At 47.1% G+C, this 18,168-nt stretch overlaps 1 protein-coding gene across 13 annotated transcripts in view; it reads left to right on the top strand.

Annotated features, from left to right (window-relative positions):
* The window catches only part of GALNT6 (polypeptide N-acetylgalactosaminyltransferase 6), a 45,732-nt gene extending 37,354 nt beyond the window's left edge, over positions 1-8,378 (top strand). For 7 of the 13 annotated variants that reach the window (XM_023556515.2, XM_064284209.1, XM_064284208.1 and 4 more), the window contains 6 exons: positions 138-255; positions 1,578-1,778; positions 2,340-2,471; positions 3,107-3,208; positions 4,699-4,851; positions 5,975-8,363. In XM_023556515.2, coding sequence (XP_023412283.1) covers positions 138-255; positions 1,578-1,778; positions 2,340-2,471; positions 3,107-3,208; positions 4,699-4,851; positions 5,975-6,088 — 820 coding nt within the window. In that variant the 3' untranslated portion in view covers positions 6,089-8,363. The other 6 variants (XM_064284212.1, XM_064284213.1, XM_064284215.1 and 3 more) reach the window with 5 other exon arrangements.
* The last annotated feature ends 9,790 nt before the right edge of the window (positions 8,379-18,168 follow it).

Consider the following 18,168-nt stretch of genomic DNA (forward strand, 5'->3'; position numbering starts at 1 on the left):
CGCGTCCCAGAGAGAGGGGTGGAGGGGGAGGTAGATTAGGAGGCATTAGCGGTGACTTCTCAAACAGCTGTTTCATGCCAGGCTTCTGCTTCTCTTCCCCCCAGAAGGTGCACATGCTTCTCCCTCTCTCTCTCCAGATCCCCGACGTTTGCTGGTGGCCTCTTCTCCATCTCCAAGTCCTACTTTGAGCACATCGGTACCTATGATAATCAGATGGAGATCTGGGGAGGGGAGAACGTGGAAATGTCCTTCCGGGTGAGAGTGAAGAGGGCTTGGGGGGAACCACAATGTCCCAGGGGACACCTGAGAACCTGTCTCTGGAGCAGCAGCAGCCTCAGGGATGTCATATCTGGAACTGAGCGTAGAAGGGTGGCTGTTTCTCATCATAGCTCCGCCTTTCCTCTGATCCCCTCCCTGTTCATGGCAGCAGATCTTTGGGAAACAGATTGGACAACTGGGCAAATTACTGGGCAGCACTTCTCAGAAGGAAGGGGCCATAGTGGCAATAGGACTGGACGTCTAGAAACTGATGACATCTTTCATGATGTCTGTGGGAAAAGGGTGAAGGTAAAGGTGGAAACAGGTCAGAATCCAATCACCACCTTTTTTCTAGAAAAATAAAGCTCTCCTGCCAAGGTCATAGGACACATACACTGGTGGCCTTGGAGTTGCTCTTTGCTCAGCAAGCCCTGCGTAACTGTGGGGGAAAAGATGGTGGCCCAAATTCTGGTGGATCCCAGAACTCTGAGGGATTCCAGGAATTAGGTAAATAAGGATCAAGTCAGAAAGCATTTCGCCTCCACGAAATCTGCACAAATTGCCATGCCAGGGGAGAGGTAATTAGTAAGTAAATGAGCTCATTTATAAAGTCACCTCTCACAGTGCCTGGCGCATTTTAAGCACATAATTGATATCTGCTGTTACTATGACTATGACAATGTGTTTCTGTTGCTGCTATACTAGAAATGAATAACAACATACCTTCCAGTATTAAATCAGCCCAGTCACCATAACACCCAGGGCTCTGATTCTAGGCTCACCTCTGTTCAGTCTCTCTCCTGGGACACGAGTGTGCCAAAGGTCCAGGGGACTACCACAGGCCACCTGGCAGTTAGCATCCTCACCATTAATGCATTTTGATGCTCTGATTTGGGTCACCAGTCTATCTTGATTTGAGAAGTTTTAGTTTCCAGTAATATCTGGGTGAGCTGATAAAATCACATTTACAGGTCAAAAAGTCAAGTGGCCAGAGCTCAGAGTAGGTACACAAAGTTAACCAACTGTCTTTTCTCTAGAGTGGGCCATGCTAACTCTCAAAAAAAACTCTCAGGACCCCTGTAAATCTCTGCTTGCTTAGGTCAGAGTGAACCAACATCCAAGATCCTGGGGCTGTGTAGTCATGACCTGGAAAGAGGCCCGGTCAATGTTTTGTTTTGTTTTATTTCCAAGGAGAAAGAACAGCTATTGCCTGAGACCTAGGACCTGGGGTCTGGTACCCTGGGAAGAGAACAGAGGTGCTTAGGGGAAGATTTTTCTGACTCACCCCTGAAAGCCCCACCCTGTCTCCTCTGTGGCAGGTGTGGCAGTGTGGTGGTCAGCTGGAAATCATCCCCTGCTCTGTGGTAGGCCATGTGTTCCGCACCAAGAGCCCCCACACTTTCCCCAAAGGCATCAATGTCATTGCCCGCAACCAAGTACGCCTGGCTGAGGTCTGGATGGATGACTACAAAGAGATTTTCTACCGGAGAAACCTGCAAGCAGCGAAGATGGCTGAAGAGGTGAGAGAAGGTGGTACTTGGGAGGTGTTTGGATGAAGAGAAGTTCAGAATTCCAGAGGCTGGCCAAGGGCTAATGACAAAGGCCACCTCATCTCTACCACCTGGTACCTCCCTTCATCCCTCTGAGCCCTGTGAGGGGAAGTCTCAGGCACAGAGATTTTGAAAGATGAAGAATGAGGAGAGGAGCATTTGTTGTCCCCGTCTGGAGTGTCCCAGCATCCTTTAGAAGGGAAGGGGAGGAAGGAGATTGGGAGGAAGAACCTGTTAGAAGTAATGACTCTGAAAGACTCGGAATTAAGGACTTGGGGAAAACTCAGTGGGGAGTCACAAGAGATGAGGGCATGGGGGGGTATAGATGGGGATTCCAAAGCCAAGGCAGGGGGTTTGGGATTGGATATGAGGTTGAGTCAATAGCTCCAACAAGTCCTGAGCAGGAATGAGCCTCAGACATATTTGGGGGAAGGTGGCCCCAGGAGTTTCATGCTGTCTGGGCTATTTCAACCCAGATGGAAAGGTCAAGGCTAGTGGTATTGACCCTTTGGGGGCTGGCTTGGTTGACAGAAATCCTTTGGTGACATTTCGGAACGACTAAAGTTGAAGGAACAACTACACTGTCACAACTTTTCCTGGTTTCTACACAATGTCTACCCAGAGATGTTTGTCCCTGACCTGAAGCCCACCTTCTATGGAGCCGTAAGTCTTGAAACCAACCTGCCTACCCACCATCACATCACCGCCTGGAGAAATTCAGGACCACTTATCCCACAGATGGATGACCGACAAAACTGATACCCCTTTATCTAGGAAGAGGACTGAGAGGCCACTTTGGGGCTCCTATAGCTAAAAAGCCTTATAAGGGGAAAACAACCCAGAAGCCAGATTGTCATACCTCACGGTGCATCAGAATCACCTGGAGGGCTTGTTAAAATACACCTTGCTGGGTCCCACCCCCAGAGTTTCTGGATGCAGAACCCAAGAATTTACATTTCTAGCAAGCTCGCAGGTGATGGTCTAAGGATCACACTTTGAGAATCACTTCTCTTAAGGAAACTACCATGAGCTGAGACTTCCTGGAACCTGGCATCCTGAGAGGTTACCCATCCTGCCCTACAGAGGATGTCTGGTCCTGCCCTTGCCCATTGTCTGGGACTTTGCACCTCACTTTGCTATTAATTCCAGGCATCTGGGTTGATGAGCAGAGGAGAAAAATCACAGAGAGGAAATCCAGCCATGCAAATGTATTCCAGCTGGGCCCCACACCTTGAACTAGGAAAGTCCTGACTGTGCTATCCTGGTTCCCCTCTCTGCCCATATTACTCTATTTGCAGATCAAGAGCCTTGGGACCGATCACTGCCTGGATGTGGGAGAGAACAACCATGGCGGGAAGCCCCTCATCATGTACCCCTGCCACAGCCTCGGCGGCAACCAGGTGTGCAGCCCAATCACACCAGAGGAGGTCTGAGAGAAACCTCTCTGGGGTATCCCCTCTCCTCACAGACCCTCTTTTTACCCTAAAGAGTCCTTTCCTGAGGCCTAGAGTGGGGGAGATCCCAAGAGAGAAGGAGATATCAGCCCTGCCTCCAGGAAGCTCCCAGTCTGAGAGGAAACACATGACACAGACAAACAGCATCTGAATTAGGAACATCTAGAGAGAGCACTAACTAGACGGGGCTGGGAAAGGAGTCCTGTAATCATAGAGGCTTCCTGGATGATGCCAACTGCTGAGTGGTGCCAAATGCTGAGTGTGGACATTTTTTGAGGGCTTTCCTTCACCTATACTCAACTTCTATCTTCAGTGTCTCCCCTGCCCAGAAGCTACCACTGCAGCCTTACCCCCCAGCAGTGGCCCCCGATACCAGCCACCTGCTGACACCTCACAGCTACCTGGCATCTTGAGAATTTACCCCGTGCTCTACAATGCCCCAGCTTTTCCCTGAGGGATAACCATGAACCTCCCCATCCACAGTTCTTTAGTCGACCTTGGATGCTTGGCATCTGGTAAGAGGTGTTAGAAACAGAGGTGGGGCAAAGAAAGGGGTGGCATGGGACCCTGAACAGGTGGCATGAACAGAAGTAACTCTAAAGCAGTTTTCTGAGCCACTGTTCTGCAAGACGATTTTAGGTGGTAAACTGATGAACATTTTTTATTTTAATAGTACTCTATTAGCAAAGAAACAAACCTGGTTCAGTGGTAAGATTCTCACCGTCCGTGCAGATCTAGGTTCAATTCCCGGCTGGTGCACCTCGTATGCAGCTACCACCTTCTGTCACTGGAGGCTTATGTGTTGCTATGATGATGAGCAAGTTTCAGCAGAGCTTCCAGACTGAGACAAACTAGGAAGAAAGGCCTGGTGATCTAGTTCCAAAAACGGCAGTAAATGGCAGGCCTGGGATTCAGGCCTAGATATGTCTGGCTTGAAAGCACAAGCTCTTCCTATTACTTTGCACAGCCTCAGAGTATACCGTGTAACTTCCACAATGGAAATCTTGTGGATCACAGCAGTCCAGTTCTAACTGATCGTGGGGATGGCACAGGACTGGGCAGCATTTTATTACATTGCACATGGGGTTACCATGAGTTGGAGACTGACTCAGCAACAGTGAGCAACAACAACAACTTTAGCAAAAATAAAACAACTGTATCAAACACATGATTTCACAGATATTCCTTAAAATAAGGCTAAGTTAAAGTTTAATTTTGAATTAACTTAAAAAAATATTAAGTAACTATTACTCTAGTGTAACCCAGCCAGACATGGTAAAAATCATGAAGGTAGCACATAAATTACTAAAGTCTTGCCTGCTCCCTTCCCTTCCTGGGAGGCTATGCCAGGGTTGGCATCTTACGGTGATGGCTTTGTAAGATGGTGGGCAAACTCTCTGCCTACCCCTCAGGGCTTCTCTTGCCTTGCCTTACAGTACTTTGAGTATACAACCCAGAGGGACCTTCGCCACAACATCGCGAAGCAGCTGTGTCTACATGCCAACGCTGGCACTCTGGGCCTTAGGAGCTGTCACTTCACTGGCAAAAATAGCCAGGTTCCCAAGGACGAAGAATGGGAATTAACCCAGGTGAGTCAGCTGCCCAGGAAGCTCAGGATCAAGAAGTTAAGGCTACTACCTTCCCCTTCTTATTTTTTCCATCTTCTGCCTGAGACACCATGGGATGGATCAGGGCAACGGAGAAACCACGGGGTGGATCAGGGCAACGTAGAAAGCTTGGAGAGTATGGGCTTGGTCACAGGCAGGCGTCTCACAGGCTTAAGTGGTGTTAGGGGATGGCTGTTGTAGGCGACATGAAGATGGGGTTGGGGATTATGGTCTGCGGCCAGCTCTTCGATGGCCCAAGAGTTTTTAGGCTGACTCCAAGTAGATGAGGGTGAAGAGTCACTCATAGTTGCTGCCTGCTGTCTGTGTGCCAGGTGCAGAGCTAGGCACTCATACACATTGACCTGGTTACTTTTCCAGAGATCATTCCCAGGTAGGTGGTGGTCTCATTTCTATAGATGAGGCAACTGAAACTCAAGCAAGTTTGTGACTGGCCCAAGATCGATCACTGGTAAATGGCAGGCCTGAGATTCAGACCTTGATAAGTCTGCCTTGAAAGCATGAGCTCATCCTATTATACCACAGGGCCTCACGATATACAATGTAACTTCCACGATACTGGGCCCCCAGCACCCGCCATGAACCTCTGCACCCTACCCTACCCCAGTCTCCAGTTCCTGGCTTAAGTAAAGAGAGTCCTAACCTGGGGGATACAGGGTGAGGAGGAGATTATGATCAGACTCAGAAAATGGGGAGTGGAGCAACAGTGGCTCCAGGTCTTTGAGCCTGGTCATTGCTGGGGGTGGGGGGAGCCTGAAAACATTTTTCAGTTGTTATTAGTTGGATTTGTTTTTTTGCTTTTTCATTTTTCAGTTATCTCACCTTCCTGCCTTCCTCTATGCCAGCCACTTAGGCTAAACCTGGGGGTAGGGAATTAGTGCTGGAGACAGGTGGAGACCTGACTCGGGAATGCATCCCCTCAGAGTGGCCTGCTGAGGAAAGGACTTTGGAAGCCTTCTCTTTGTGCCTTGTTGGGTTTCCTTTGCCTTTTGTCTATTCCCCCCCACCCCCGCCATTTTGCTACCCCTCAGCAGTGCTATCAGAGGTCCAGTGGCCCAGGTTGACCCTTTACTCTTTATTTTTTTAGGATCAACTCATCAGGAACTCAGGATCTGGTACCTGCCTGACATCCCAGGACAAGCAGCCAGCCATGGCCCCCTGCAATCCCAGCGATCCCCACCAGCACTGGCTCTTCACCTAGGACCCTGGATCACCACTCAGTGGGAGCCTCCACAGCCACTCAGGAAACAGGATTGCTGATGTCTGGGAACCCAATCATCAGCACCTTTGCAGGCCTTATAGATGGATTTCTAAACTCAATGAATATCAAGGCAGGAACTTTCTACTCCTTGCAAAAACATTGGGCCCATTTTTTTTTTTTTTCTCCCACACTGATGGAAGGACACATCGATTGAAGGATTTGGTCTAGGACATTCCTTCTGTCCTAGAAACAGAGGCCTCCAAAGCAGAGAAGGCAGCTAGGGGAGGGCTCAGGACAACAATGCTGAACTCAAGAAAAGTACCTCTGCAGTCTTCTTCCCAGTCCCTGCTCACCCAGAGCACCCACAGAATCTAGTGAAATAATTTGACCTAACAGGAGGATTGGAGGTCTAAGACAGCCTCCCTTGCTAATATTACTCAAAGTTTGTAGAACCAGTTATAGTTTACAGAAAGCACCCTGGCCCATGTCCATTATCTTATTTCATCTGCACAATAATGCTTTGAGAAAGCCAGGCTAGAAATCACCTTGCCCATTTTACAGATAAGAAAGCTAAAGGCAAAGAGCTTCAAGGGGCTCACCCATAGTCCCACAGCTAGCAGATGGTGGAGCCAGGATTGAGACTTGATCTTCAACTTGGAATCAGGGTTCCTTCCACCACGCCACAAGAACACTAGATAACTAGCAGCCAGTCTTCCTGGTTCCTCTTCCCTCCATTTCTAATTGTTTCCAGCTGGGTGGCCTTCATAAAGCCTAGAACAACGGAGACAGGTAGCCATGTTGGGAGAGACCTCATTTGGGAATCCTGGGATGTTGGTGTTGAAAGAAAGCTCATGGAGCTGGTGACTCTCAAGTTTAAGTCCCAGAACCCTTTGTTCAAAATCCTGTATATAAAGTAGATAAAAGGCAAAGTAGCTATGGGTAAAATTGAGGGACGGTGGGAGGGCAATGTCTACCAGTCCCTGAACTTCCAACGGTCTGTAGGACACAATTTGAAAACTGTCTTTTAGTCCAACCTTACCATTTTCATATTACATCCAGAGCCAGAGAGGTGAAATAATCTGTCCAAGGCCACACAGCAAGGTATTGGCAGATCTGAAGCTAAAACCCAGGCCTCCTGAACAGGTAGGCTAACAAGAGCTCTGGGAGTCTGAGGAAGCAGGGACAGCGTACAGAGTGAACTCACATGAAGTCCCCATGTGCATGCCAGCTCTTCTCCAAGCAAGTTGGAACCCATGGTGACCACATCTGGGCCCCACTGCACATGGCTTCTTTGCCTGAAGTAGAGAGCCCAGATGCCTAGACAGGGCTGAGATTCCATACAGAAGGGTTTTTTTTTTTTTTTTTTTGACTCAGTGGCAGACTGTAATCTTGGGCATTGCCACATGAGGGTGCCATCAGACCACGACTACCTTTTGTTACGGTGCGCCACTGAGGAAGGTCTGCTAGGTCCCTGAGAGCCCGAGGGACCCTATAGAGGAGACTTTCTGGAGTATCCCAGCCAAAGGGAGAGAAGAGCATGGCCAGGATGTCACCTGGGGTGGAGAAAGAGAACAGTTCTTTCCTGGAAGAGAAGAGAACTGGACATGGTATCTCAGCGGGAAATAAAGGTTTTATGACATTAGTAAAGTAAGTTTGTGTTAAGTTCCTCCTCCCCTGTGTTTTCCGTTAAATGATCCATTTGGAGAATCTGTTGATTCACCTCTGGAAGAGTGTGTCACAGTCACTGTCTCTTGTCCCCAAATCTACCCTACATAATATATGTCAAGCACAGCGTAGACATGAGTATGGGGAAATATAAGATGGGGTCCTTCTAGCTGGGGAAAGAAGATATAAGCAAATGACAAGCCTGGAGATGTTTAAAGGTATGCTAGGTGGGTTAAAAGGAACAGTTCCTTTCATTTAGGTGAATTAGTGAAGGCCTCACGAAGACAGTGACGTCTGACCTAAGACCTCAAAGGATGAGTGGTCAGATGGGAAAGGCTCAATAAGCAAAGATCTACCATCAGCAAAGCCACTGAGGCACAGAGGTACAAGTAGGTCTGGAAAATCAAAAGGACATCAGGGTGAGGGAGTGGTAGGTACAGAAGTAATAAGAGCAGGACTGTATTATGCCTTTCATGGGCCCTAAACACTTTGGCCTTCATGGGACTCACTCCTTTAAAAAAAAATCAAATTACATTTTACAATTGTATTGGTATGAAGACATATATAATCTAGGCTAGATTATATTTGCTTCCCCCCCCCCAATAATTTTTAAAGAAATTAAAACATTTTAGTAGACCCCTGAAAGTACTGAGGGGCCTAGGCCCTGTGCCTACTGGGTAAGTCAGTCTTGTAGAAGAGTAGGTTGGGGCCCATTTGAGAAAGGCTTTGAATACTATGCTCATAAGTCAGGTAAGCCATAGGGAGCCATAGCTCCTAACCCTAATCTTAACCCTGCTCTCTGTTGCATTAACCACCCAAACATTTATCAGGTATTGACAATTTGCCATTTATCCCATTATCCTTAATATTGCCTGCAGCATTGCCCAACAGCCCCCCAGCCCAATCTTCTCATGATATATGCCCAACCACGGCGTCCTGTTGTGAAGTCAAGATTCCTCACCCCTGCCCAAAAATAATATAGCCTCTCCCATGTGCAGCCAGCTAAGAGTAACTCACAGGGGGTGAGAAGCTAGCAGGAGGGAGGAAAGACCACATGACATGCCTAGAAAGTAGACCCAAGCTTGAGATTAAAGGGAAGACTAGGAAAAGGAAGTAGTCAAGATGAGGGAGAGGGCACTGGTGGTATGGTGGGAAGGCTCAAGAAACCAGCTTCATGACCTGGCCCTTAGCCAAGGCTAGTCTTGCACTAACCCAACATCGGCACTCTTCCTAAAACTTACTTCTTTCACCATTCTTTGCGCTAACTAGGGTCCCCCACCTCTCAAAACCTTGCTGCTAGCCCTGGGCTATTACATCTAGGCTCCAGAAGCCTCTCACATTTGCAAGGACTGAGCGTTGAAGAGCTGCTTCCCTCTAGAGATCTATTTGCCACTTGAAAGGTATGGACACCTTGAAAGGTAAAGACAGCTGAATGTCCCAGAATTTATTCTTTATTTTTAATTACAAAAGTAATACTGTAGAGAAGTCAAATAATACAGAGGAATATGAGGTAAAAAAGTGAAATTTGTCCTCATACACCCTCATACCTATCCATTCCCTGTTTATAGCTTGTTATAGATCATTCTAGATCCTATGAATATGTACATACCCACACAGAGACCATATTACTTACAACTTGGTCTCTTCCCTTACTATACTAAGGACATTTTTTCACGTCAGTCCATTTAACTCTAACTCATTCTTTTTAAAAGCTGCATAGTATTCCATAATATGGTTAAACCAAAATCTATTTTACCTCCCCCTCTTAATGAATACTGGGTTTTTTTCCAGTTTTGTGTTATGATAAACTATACTATAATGCACATCCTTGTACATTTATTTTTGTGGTTGTATTTCAAAAGGATGCATTCTTGGAATTACTTAGAAGGAATGCACTGCTTCAGAATTTAAACTCAGGCTACTGGCCATGACTAATTCTAAGAATGAAAATAAAAATAGGCCTGACCCTAAGCATGGAAGATGAGGCTAGTTACATAGATCAGGGATAGGTTGTGAGGCCTTTCATGAAGGCCTGAACAGTTTGGTTTTTTTAAACAAACACTAGATTGGGCTTCTCTGGGCTAGATCCTGAGCAAGCTAGACCTAGGGTTCAGAGATGGATATGACATTGTCTCTGTCCTTGGTTGCCTACCACTTCGGAGTAAGTGCTGTCAAGGGGTAACCTTTAGGAGGCCCTAAAGTCTCCTTTTGGAGGCCTGGTGGTGCAGTGGTTAAGAACTCGGCTGCTAACCAAAAGGTTGGCAGTTCGAACCAACCAGCTGCTCCTTGGAAACCCTGTGGGGGCAGTTCTATTCTGTCCTATAAGGTCGTTATGAGTCAGAATCACTCAACGGCAATGGGTTTTGGTTAAAGCCTCCTCTTGGGCAACTCATCCTGTAACTAGAGCTATCTCCTTTCTCTCCAGAGAAGGTAAGGAGGTAGGAGGAAAATAATAAAGAGGCCCTGGGTTCCCTACCCCAGCTCAGCCTTCTTCCCCAAGGTCTACATGTTTGGGTGAGAGGAAGCCCTCAAGTCTACCTAAGCAGCAAAATGCAACTCCCCTGCACAGCTTAAGGGCCCTAAAAAGGTGATAGTCTGTAGGACTCCATGAAATTGCCTTCCCAGACCTATCCCACCCTTGCAGGCATGAGTCTGAATTCCAGAGTGTGTAAGCAAAAGAAGTCCCCAGGTGCACCAGGTAGACCAGGTAATTTTCCTGGCTTCTTCCTGCCTAAATCAGAATCCCATGCTTTGCCACCATCACTGCTCCACCCACAGTCCTCTGCTCTAGGGCTCGCAATGGCTCTGGGCATTTTAAGCCGAACCCAAAGCCCTCCACCCACCTCAATGTTCTTAGCACACTGTCCCTCCCTCCTTTCTCCTTTGCTTGCCTTTCATCTCCTGCAGGATATACCTGCTCCTCATCTCCTGCTACCTCTGCCCTCCACCATCATAGCCCTCAGAGTATGTTCCTGTCCTAAGGGTTGCCTCCTCTGATCCATCCCACATTCTTCTTCTCTAAGAAGCTCTTTCTCTTTGGTTCCCCAGTTGAGTCTCCCTAAGCCTGTCTCTTGGTACCCTCTTCCACCAGAATCTGTCTTTATCTACCTGCATTTACACCTATTTCTGAATCCTGGGAGCAGGGAGATGTTGCTGACTTCCTCTTGGCTTAGCTTCCTCTTGTTAACCATGCTCCCATCCGCCATCCTACACTTGCATCCACTACCTAGTGTACAGGTGCCACTAAGGATGACAGTGAGACAGTGATGGGCTTGAAGCGGGAGGGAACTCCAAGGCAAAAGCCAGTCTCAGTTCTCCATCTCATTTCCAAGAAAGTTTGCTGGATGAGTTTCAATTAAAAAAAAAAAAAAAAGTTGCTGTCAAGTTGACTCCAACTCATAGCGACCCCATAGGACAGAGCACAAGTGTCCCGCAGGGTGTCCAAGGAACTGCTGGGGATTCGAACTGCCGACCTCTTGATTAGCAACCAAGCTCTTAACCACTGTGCTGCCAGGGCAACTAAAAGCGGATTATTAATTCAGCCCTGGCTTTGTTCTGTCTTTGAACAACAGATGAACGAGTTTACTTGAAAAGAAATCTTTTCATTTGTATTTCCGTGTCACCTGTGATTTTCCCTGCCTTCCACCCAAAGCCCTGCCAGCTGGCAGGAGGAAGGTCAGCAAAGCTACTGATAAGAGGAATATAAAGAGGGCTTGGTGCATGCAAGGGGGCAGTGATCTACTCTGCTGGCAATATGCTGTGCTTCCTGGTGTTTGCCACCCTGATCCTTTATGGTAAGTGGGTCATCTAGCCCAAGTTCTGCAGGGAGGGGATCTGAACAGGAAGGTCAGAAAGTCATCCCTAAGCCCAGGCCTGCTCCCTATCCCAGGAAGGAGTGGAACGCTCTGCCCGTGAGTCTAGCAAAAACTTTACTCTCCTGGAGTCTATAATAGGAAAGGTCAGGGACACACAGCTCCCCTAGGTGGCAGGTCCCTGACCCATGAAGCAGAGAAAAGCCTCTTCTGGGCGCCAGGGCTTCCCCACCAGCACCAGTGACAGGAAGACATCCTCATGCCTGGCTGGGATGTGCACTGCTGTCCCTGCTCCCTGGGGAATCCTGCCAAAGCACAGGGGTGGGGGTCCTCAGGTCATGGGGTAAACAAGGCTGAGACCTCTGAGGTCCTAACCTGGTGTGTGAGACTGGTCCTTCACAGTATGCCAGAGTTCTGGGGACACCTGGAAGAAGCAGAAGACAGACTCCCCTGCTTTCAGAAGAGGCTCAGGGAACACACAGCTGGGCCCCTCATTTGTTAGAAAGGAGCTGTGAATTTGCAGACAGGCTGTTGTTGTTGTTGTTAGGTGCCATCGAGTCAGTTCCGACTCATAGTGACCCTGTGCACAACAGAATGAAACACTGCCCGGTCCTGTGCCATCCTTACAATCATTATTATGCTTGAGCTCGTTGTTGCAACCACTGTGTCAATCCACCTCATTGAGGGTCTTCCTCTTTTCTGCTGACCCTGTACCCTGCCAAGCGTGATGTCCTTCTCCAGGGACTTATCCCTCCTGACAACATGTCCAAAGTATGTAACATGCAGTCTCGCCATCCTTGCCTCTAAGGAGCATTCTGGCCACATTTCTTCCAAGACAAATTTGTTTGTTGTTTTGGCAGCCCATGGTATATTCAATATTCTTCACCAACACGACAATTCAAAGGCGTCAACTCTTCTTCGGTCTTCCTTATTCATTGTCCAGCTGTCACATGCATATGATGCGATTGAAAATACCATGGCTTGGGTCAGGAGCACCTTAGTCTTCAAGGTGACATCTTTGCTCTTCAACACTTTGAAGAGGTCCTTGGCAGCAGATTTGCCCAATGCAATGCGTCTTTTGATTTCTTGACTGCTGCTTCCGTGGCTGTTGATTGTGGATCCAAGTAAAATGAAATCCTTGACAACTTCAATCTTTTCTCCGTTTATCATGATGTTGCTCATTGGTCCAGTTGTGAGGATTTTTGTTTTCTTTATTTTGAGGTGTAATCCATACTGAAGGCTGTGGTCTTTGATCTTCATTAGTAAATGCTTCAAGTCCTCTTCACTTTCAGCAAGCAAGGTTGTGTCATCTGCATAACGCAGGTTGTTAATGAGTCTTCCTCCAGTCCTGATGCCCTGTTCTTCTTCATATAGTCCAGCTTCTCGGATTATTTGTTCAGCATACAGAGTAAATATATATGGTGAAAGAATACAACCCTGACGCACTTCGTTCCTAACTTTAAACCAATCAGTATCTCCCTGTTCTGTCCGAACAACTGCCTCTCGATCTATGTAAAGGTTCCTCATGAGCACAATTAAGTGTTCTGGAATTCCCATTCTTCGCAATGTTATCCATAATTTGTTATGATCCACACAGTCGAATGCCTTTGCGTAGTCAATGAACACAGGTAAATATCCTTCTGGTATTCTCTGCTTTCAGCCAGGATCCATCTGACTTCAGCAATGACATCCCTGGTTCCACGTCCTCTTCTGAAACCGCCCTGAATTTCTGGTAGTTCCCTATAGATATACTGCTGCAGCCATTTTTGAATGATCTTCAACAAAATTTTGCTTGCGTGTGATATTAATGATATTGTTCTATAATTTCCACATTCAGTTGGATCACCTTTCTTGGGAATAGGCATAAATATGTGTCTGTCAGTTTGTCGTACTGTGGGGGCTTGTGTGTTGCTGTGATGCTGGAAGCTATGCCACCGGTATTCAGATACCAGCAGGGTCACCCATGGAGGACAGATTTCAGCTGAGCTTCCAGACTAAGACAGACTAGGAAGAAGGACCCGGCAGTCTACTTCTGAAAAGCGTTAGACAGTGAAAACCTTACGAACAGACAAGGCTAACATTCCTCAAAGCACAGCTCCCACTCCTTGACCCCACCGTGAACTGACTCCATGCTTAATCATCACTTTCTTCTGCCCACAAAGGACACAGCACCCAGGACTTTCTGGAAACCAACGCCTGGGTAGTTGGAGGGACTGAGGCTGGGAGGAATTCCCGGCCCTCTCCGGTGGGTGTTCCTCACAGCCCCAGACTTCCATCAAAATAAGAGTTGCCTGTGCACGGATATACAGGATTATGTGTGTCCTTATGAACAGGCAGCTCTCCAGCTGCCTGGATTCCAGATATAAGGACAGAGGGGACCGGGTCTAGGTAGCCTCTAAATACAGAAAGCTAAGAAAAGGGGTTTTAAACCTCAACTACACTCACTCACTCTACCAGGCACACACCCAAACACAGACCATGGTTATACCCCCAGCGACACCACTGTGCCACACTCACGTGACTGTGTGCCAGCTCTGCACCTCAGATTCCACATACAATGATGCACACACCCCTCCACACAGTGTGTCATGCATGTGCGTGCACCCGCTGCCCCCAAGTACAGCACGTTGTTTATTTGGCTGTTTAAAGAGGTTCATTGAAGGGCAGCTGGACCTTGATTTAAGCAAATATAAATGTATGAAACTGTTAGTGTAACTGGTAAATGGCCACACTTTGAAAGGAACCACTACAATTAGAACTAGATTTAGTTCACAATAGTCTGAGGCCTCATTTTTAGGAGCAGAGCTATCGTATAATATGTGGTGTGAAGGAGGAGACATGAGCTGATCAACTGAACACTCCAAAGGTGTTTCTAAGTATCCCCTGAAATGGTGCTGGGGAGGGGAGCAGTGTGTCTTGATAACATTGGAGAGGAAGCTCTGAAGACCTGAGCTTGCGGGGTTTAGGTGATGGAGTAATTCATTCGCTTCATCCTTCCGGAGGGAAAGAAGGTAGAAGGACCTAGGGTCTAGGCCTATTGCAAAAACCTACAGGAGGGATGCCAAATACACGGTGCGTGTATGTCTTCACTCCCCCGGTCCATGTACACAGCAAACATCATCAAACAATGCAGCACTCTTTGCTGCTGAGGCATCTTCACAGCCATTCTCAACACCATACTCCAGGCAGCCACTACCAATCAACCAAGCAACTGGCAGGTCAAATGGAACCTGTTTGCCGCCTCTAGCCCATAAAGTTGGAGAACGTTTTGAGAGATGACAGGAATTTAAGGAGGTAAAATGTAGTTTTGGGCAAAGCCTTTTGAGAAACACCCACTTATCTTTCTTCCCTCCCGATCTAGATTTCCCTTCAGTATCTGTCCAGAGGTTCCTGGTATCACACCTGTGGAGAGACCCTCATTAGGCAGAACTGAGTGTTGACAGCTGCTCACTGTGTGGATGGGGAGAAAAACAAAAATCAGCTTTACTGAGCCCCTGAAAAAGGAAGAGTCTATGAGCCCAGCCCTTCTGGGGAAATATGTACACTTGGCCTCTCTGGGCCAGAGTTAGGGGTGGGCAGTGGGCTATTGCTAAGTCCATTCATGTTTGGGGGCCTATGGGGAGGCCGTACAGTATAATAAAAAGTACCAATTTTGGAGTCAGGTGGGCTCTGGTTCAAATTGCATTCCACGTTCTTGCTATGTAGCTTTGGACGACTTAGCTCCTCCATACCCCCATTCTCTTATCTTTAAAATAATACCTACTTTATGAGAATTAAGTGAGTAAATATTAAAGTACCTAGTCACTGTATGGCTGGTAACTATTTTTTTTTCATATTTATCTTCAGCAGTGGTTCTCAAATTTGAGCATGCCTCAGAATCACCTGGAGGGCACAGATTGCTGGGCCCACCCAGCAGAGTTTCTTATTTGGTAGGTCCAGGGTAAAGCCTGGAATTTTACATTTCTAACAATTCCCAGGTGATGTTGCTGCTGCTGCTGCTGGCTCAGGCACCATGCTTTAAAAACTACTGATCTAAAAGTTTATACTTTCAGTGCTACTGAATCAATTCCAACTCACGATGACCCTATAGGACAGAGTAGAACTGCCCCTTAGGGTTTCCAAGTCTGTAATTTTTATGGAAGCAGATTGCTACATCTTTCTCCCACAGAGCAGCTGGTGGGTTCGAACCACCAACCTTCCATTTAGCAGCCAAGCGCTTTAACCACTGTACCACCAGGGCTCCTTCTAGAAGTTTATATTTCCTTCAAAATTCTTCTGTGGGCTGACAGCCATTATTTACTTATGCCCACCACACCTCTTAGGTTATGAGATACTCAGCCTATGAAGTTTAGCCTAATAAATTGGGAAAATGAAGTTGATGGGAGTTTTTGCCAGTCCCACAAAGTAATGGATTTGGGAACAGGGCTTCAAACTGGTTTGTTCCAGTCCGAAACCCGGCTGAGAATTTTCACCTCCACCCCAGATATACTTAATCAGAATCTACATTTTAACAAGATGCCCAGGTGATTGTTAGCATAAGAAATTTCGAGAACCACTGCTCTACTAGTGGTTCTCAGAACTGGTCCCTAACCAGCAGCATTAGCATCACCTGGGAACTTATTAGAAATACAAATTCCCAGCAGGAGTTTGAACCAAGCCAGTTCAGAGCCCTGTTAGGGAATAAGACGGACTGTTACTTTCCCACCTCTGAAGGTCTTTCACCCCCTCCTCTGCCTGGGCTGGATAAGATGTGCCCTAAAGATAAGATATAAGATGGCTTTCCAACTTTTCTCTAACAGGGGAAAGAGGGTTGAAGCCCCTGAATCACTCAAGGCTTCCTTCTCTCACTCCAGCCAACTGACCTTCCGTGTGGTGGTCGGCGAACACAACCTGAGCCAGAACGATGGCACTGAGCAGTAAGTGAGTGTGCGGAAGATTATGCTGCATCCATACTGGAGCAGCAATAACGCAGCTGCCGGGTAGGGGCAAGGCCCTGGGATGGGAGGTGGGGGACTGACTGGTTGGCCATGGGGGTCAAGGCTTCCTTCACATGTGTTCCCAGAGGACTGCAGAAATTGCACTGCCTGAGACCAAGTCTGTGGCTCGTGGCTTGGCCTTTGGCAGAGGGCCCAGTTGAGTCTGGGAGAGCGTGTCATGTCTTGGAGGGGGACAATGAGCTGGCATGTTCATCCAGGAAAGTTCTGAGAATTTAGATTTTGGAGGGCTTGAAAATTTTTTAAGGTGTTTGGGATTTGCTTGATCTAGGCTGGGTTGCATGATTGCCTCACCTTAATCTCCTTCCCTTACAGTTTAACATTTCTGTTTTTATTATCTTTTTATTGTTATTATTCACTTTATGAGATAGACTCCATCCCAAATGTAAATTTCTTACTTTGGATCTAAGCATGGGAAACTTCTTGCAAGGCTGAGTTGTAAAGTTTTGGAAAGGAAGTAACCAAAATGGTGGTCAATTCTGTTGAGTGTGGGGCTGGGGAACTGGGTGGTGGGGATGGGTTTAAGTAATTGTGATATTTCTTCAGAGCTTTCAGAGCCTGAATACATCTTTCTCCTTTGAGAACTCTTCTCTGCCACCAAATACTCCACTCAGTTCCTTCTGAATTCCCCATTCATGGCTGAAAGATCTAAGCTCCACTCTCCTGGGTTGCCAGCAATGAGCGTTAAGCTGCAATACCAAGGCCCCACCAGCAGGTGCTGCTATTAAACATATAATGTTCTACAATCCAAATGGCTTAATTCCTCAAATTTGGGGTTTAGCATGCAAGTTACCACCCTCCTTCTTCAAAGTCTTGGTTCCCAATTCCATGGGTACACAGAGGATTAGAGAGGGTGGGGTCTTGACCACAGGGAAGACCTGACCCCAGTCTCCTTTCCTCCTGCAGCTATGACATTGCTGTGCTGCGCCTGGCCCAAAGCGTTTCTCTCAACAGCTACATCCAACTTGGTGTTCTGCCCCAGAAGGGAATCGTCCTGGCTAACAACACCCCTTGCTATATCACAGGCTGGGGCAGAGTAAGTCATCTACACGGGCACCATCTTGATAAGGTAGCTCAGTTTGTGGGGCATGTTTTTCTGTGATTCTAAGTGTTCATAGGCAGAGACCAAGAGCCAAAGGAACAACAGATAAAATAACTGGTACATTAAACCAAGCTAAAAATGGAATGTGAAATTGCCAAGTCAAAGATTCACAGGTTATTAAAACTAAAAAAGTCTTACTTCAGAAAGTATTCTGTACCGAATAAAACCTGTTACTGTTGAGTTGGAATCGACTCATAACCACCCTATTGGACAGAGGAAAACGGCTCCATAGGTTTTCTAAGGTAGTAATATTTATGGGAAGCAGTCTGCCACATCTTTCTTCTGCAGAGCAACTGGTGGGTTCAAATTACTGGCCTTTCAGTTAATAGCCCAATGCTTAACTACTGAACTACCAGGTCTCCTCATTCTGTACCAGCCTCTCATTTTATACATGAGGAAGCAGGAGCCCAGAAAAATTAAGAACCTTGTACAAGATCACATGGCTGGTTAGTGCAAAGCTGAGGCCAGAACCTAGACACCCTGATGCCTACTTGGTGGTCATTATAC

Source organism: Loxodonta africana, chromosome 4, assembly GCF_030014295.1.
Source record: "Loxodonta africana isolate mLoxAfr1 chromosome 4, mLoxAfr1.hap2, whole genome shotgun sequence".
NCBI classification, from domain to species: domain Eukaryota; kingdom Metazoa; phylum Chordata; class Mammalia; order Proboscidea; family Elephantidae; genus Loxodonta; species Loxodonta africana.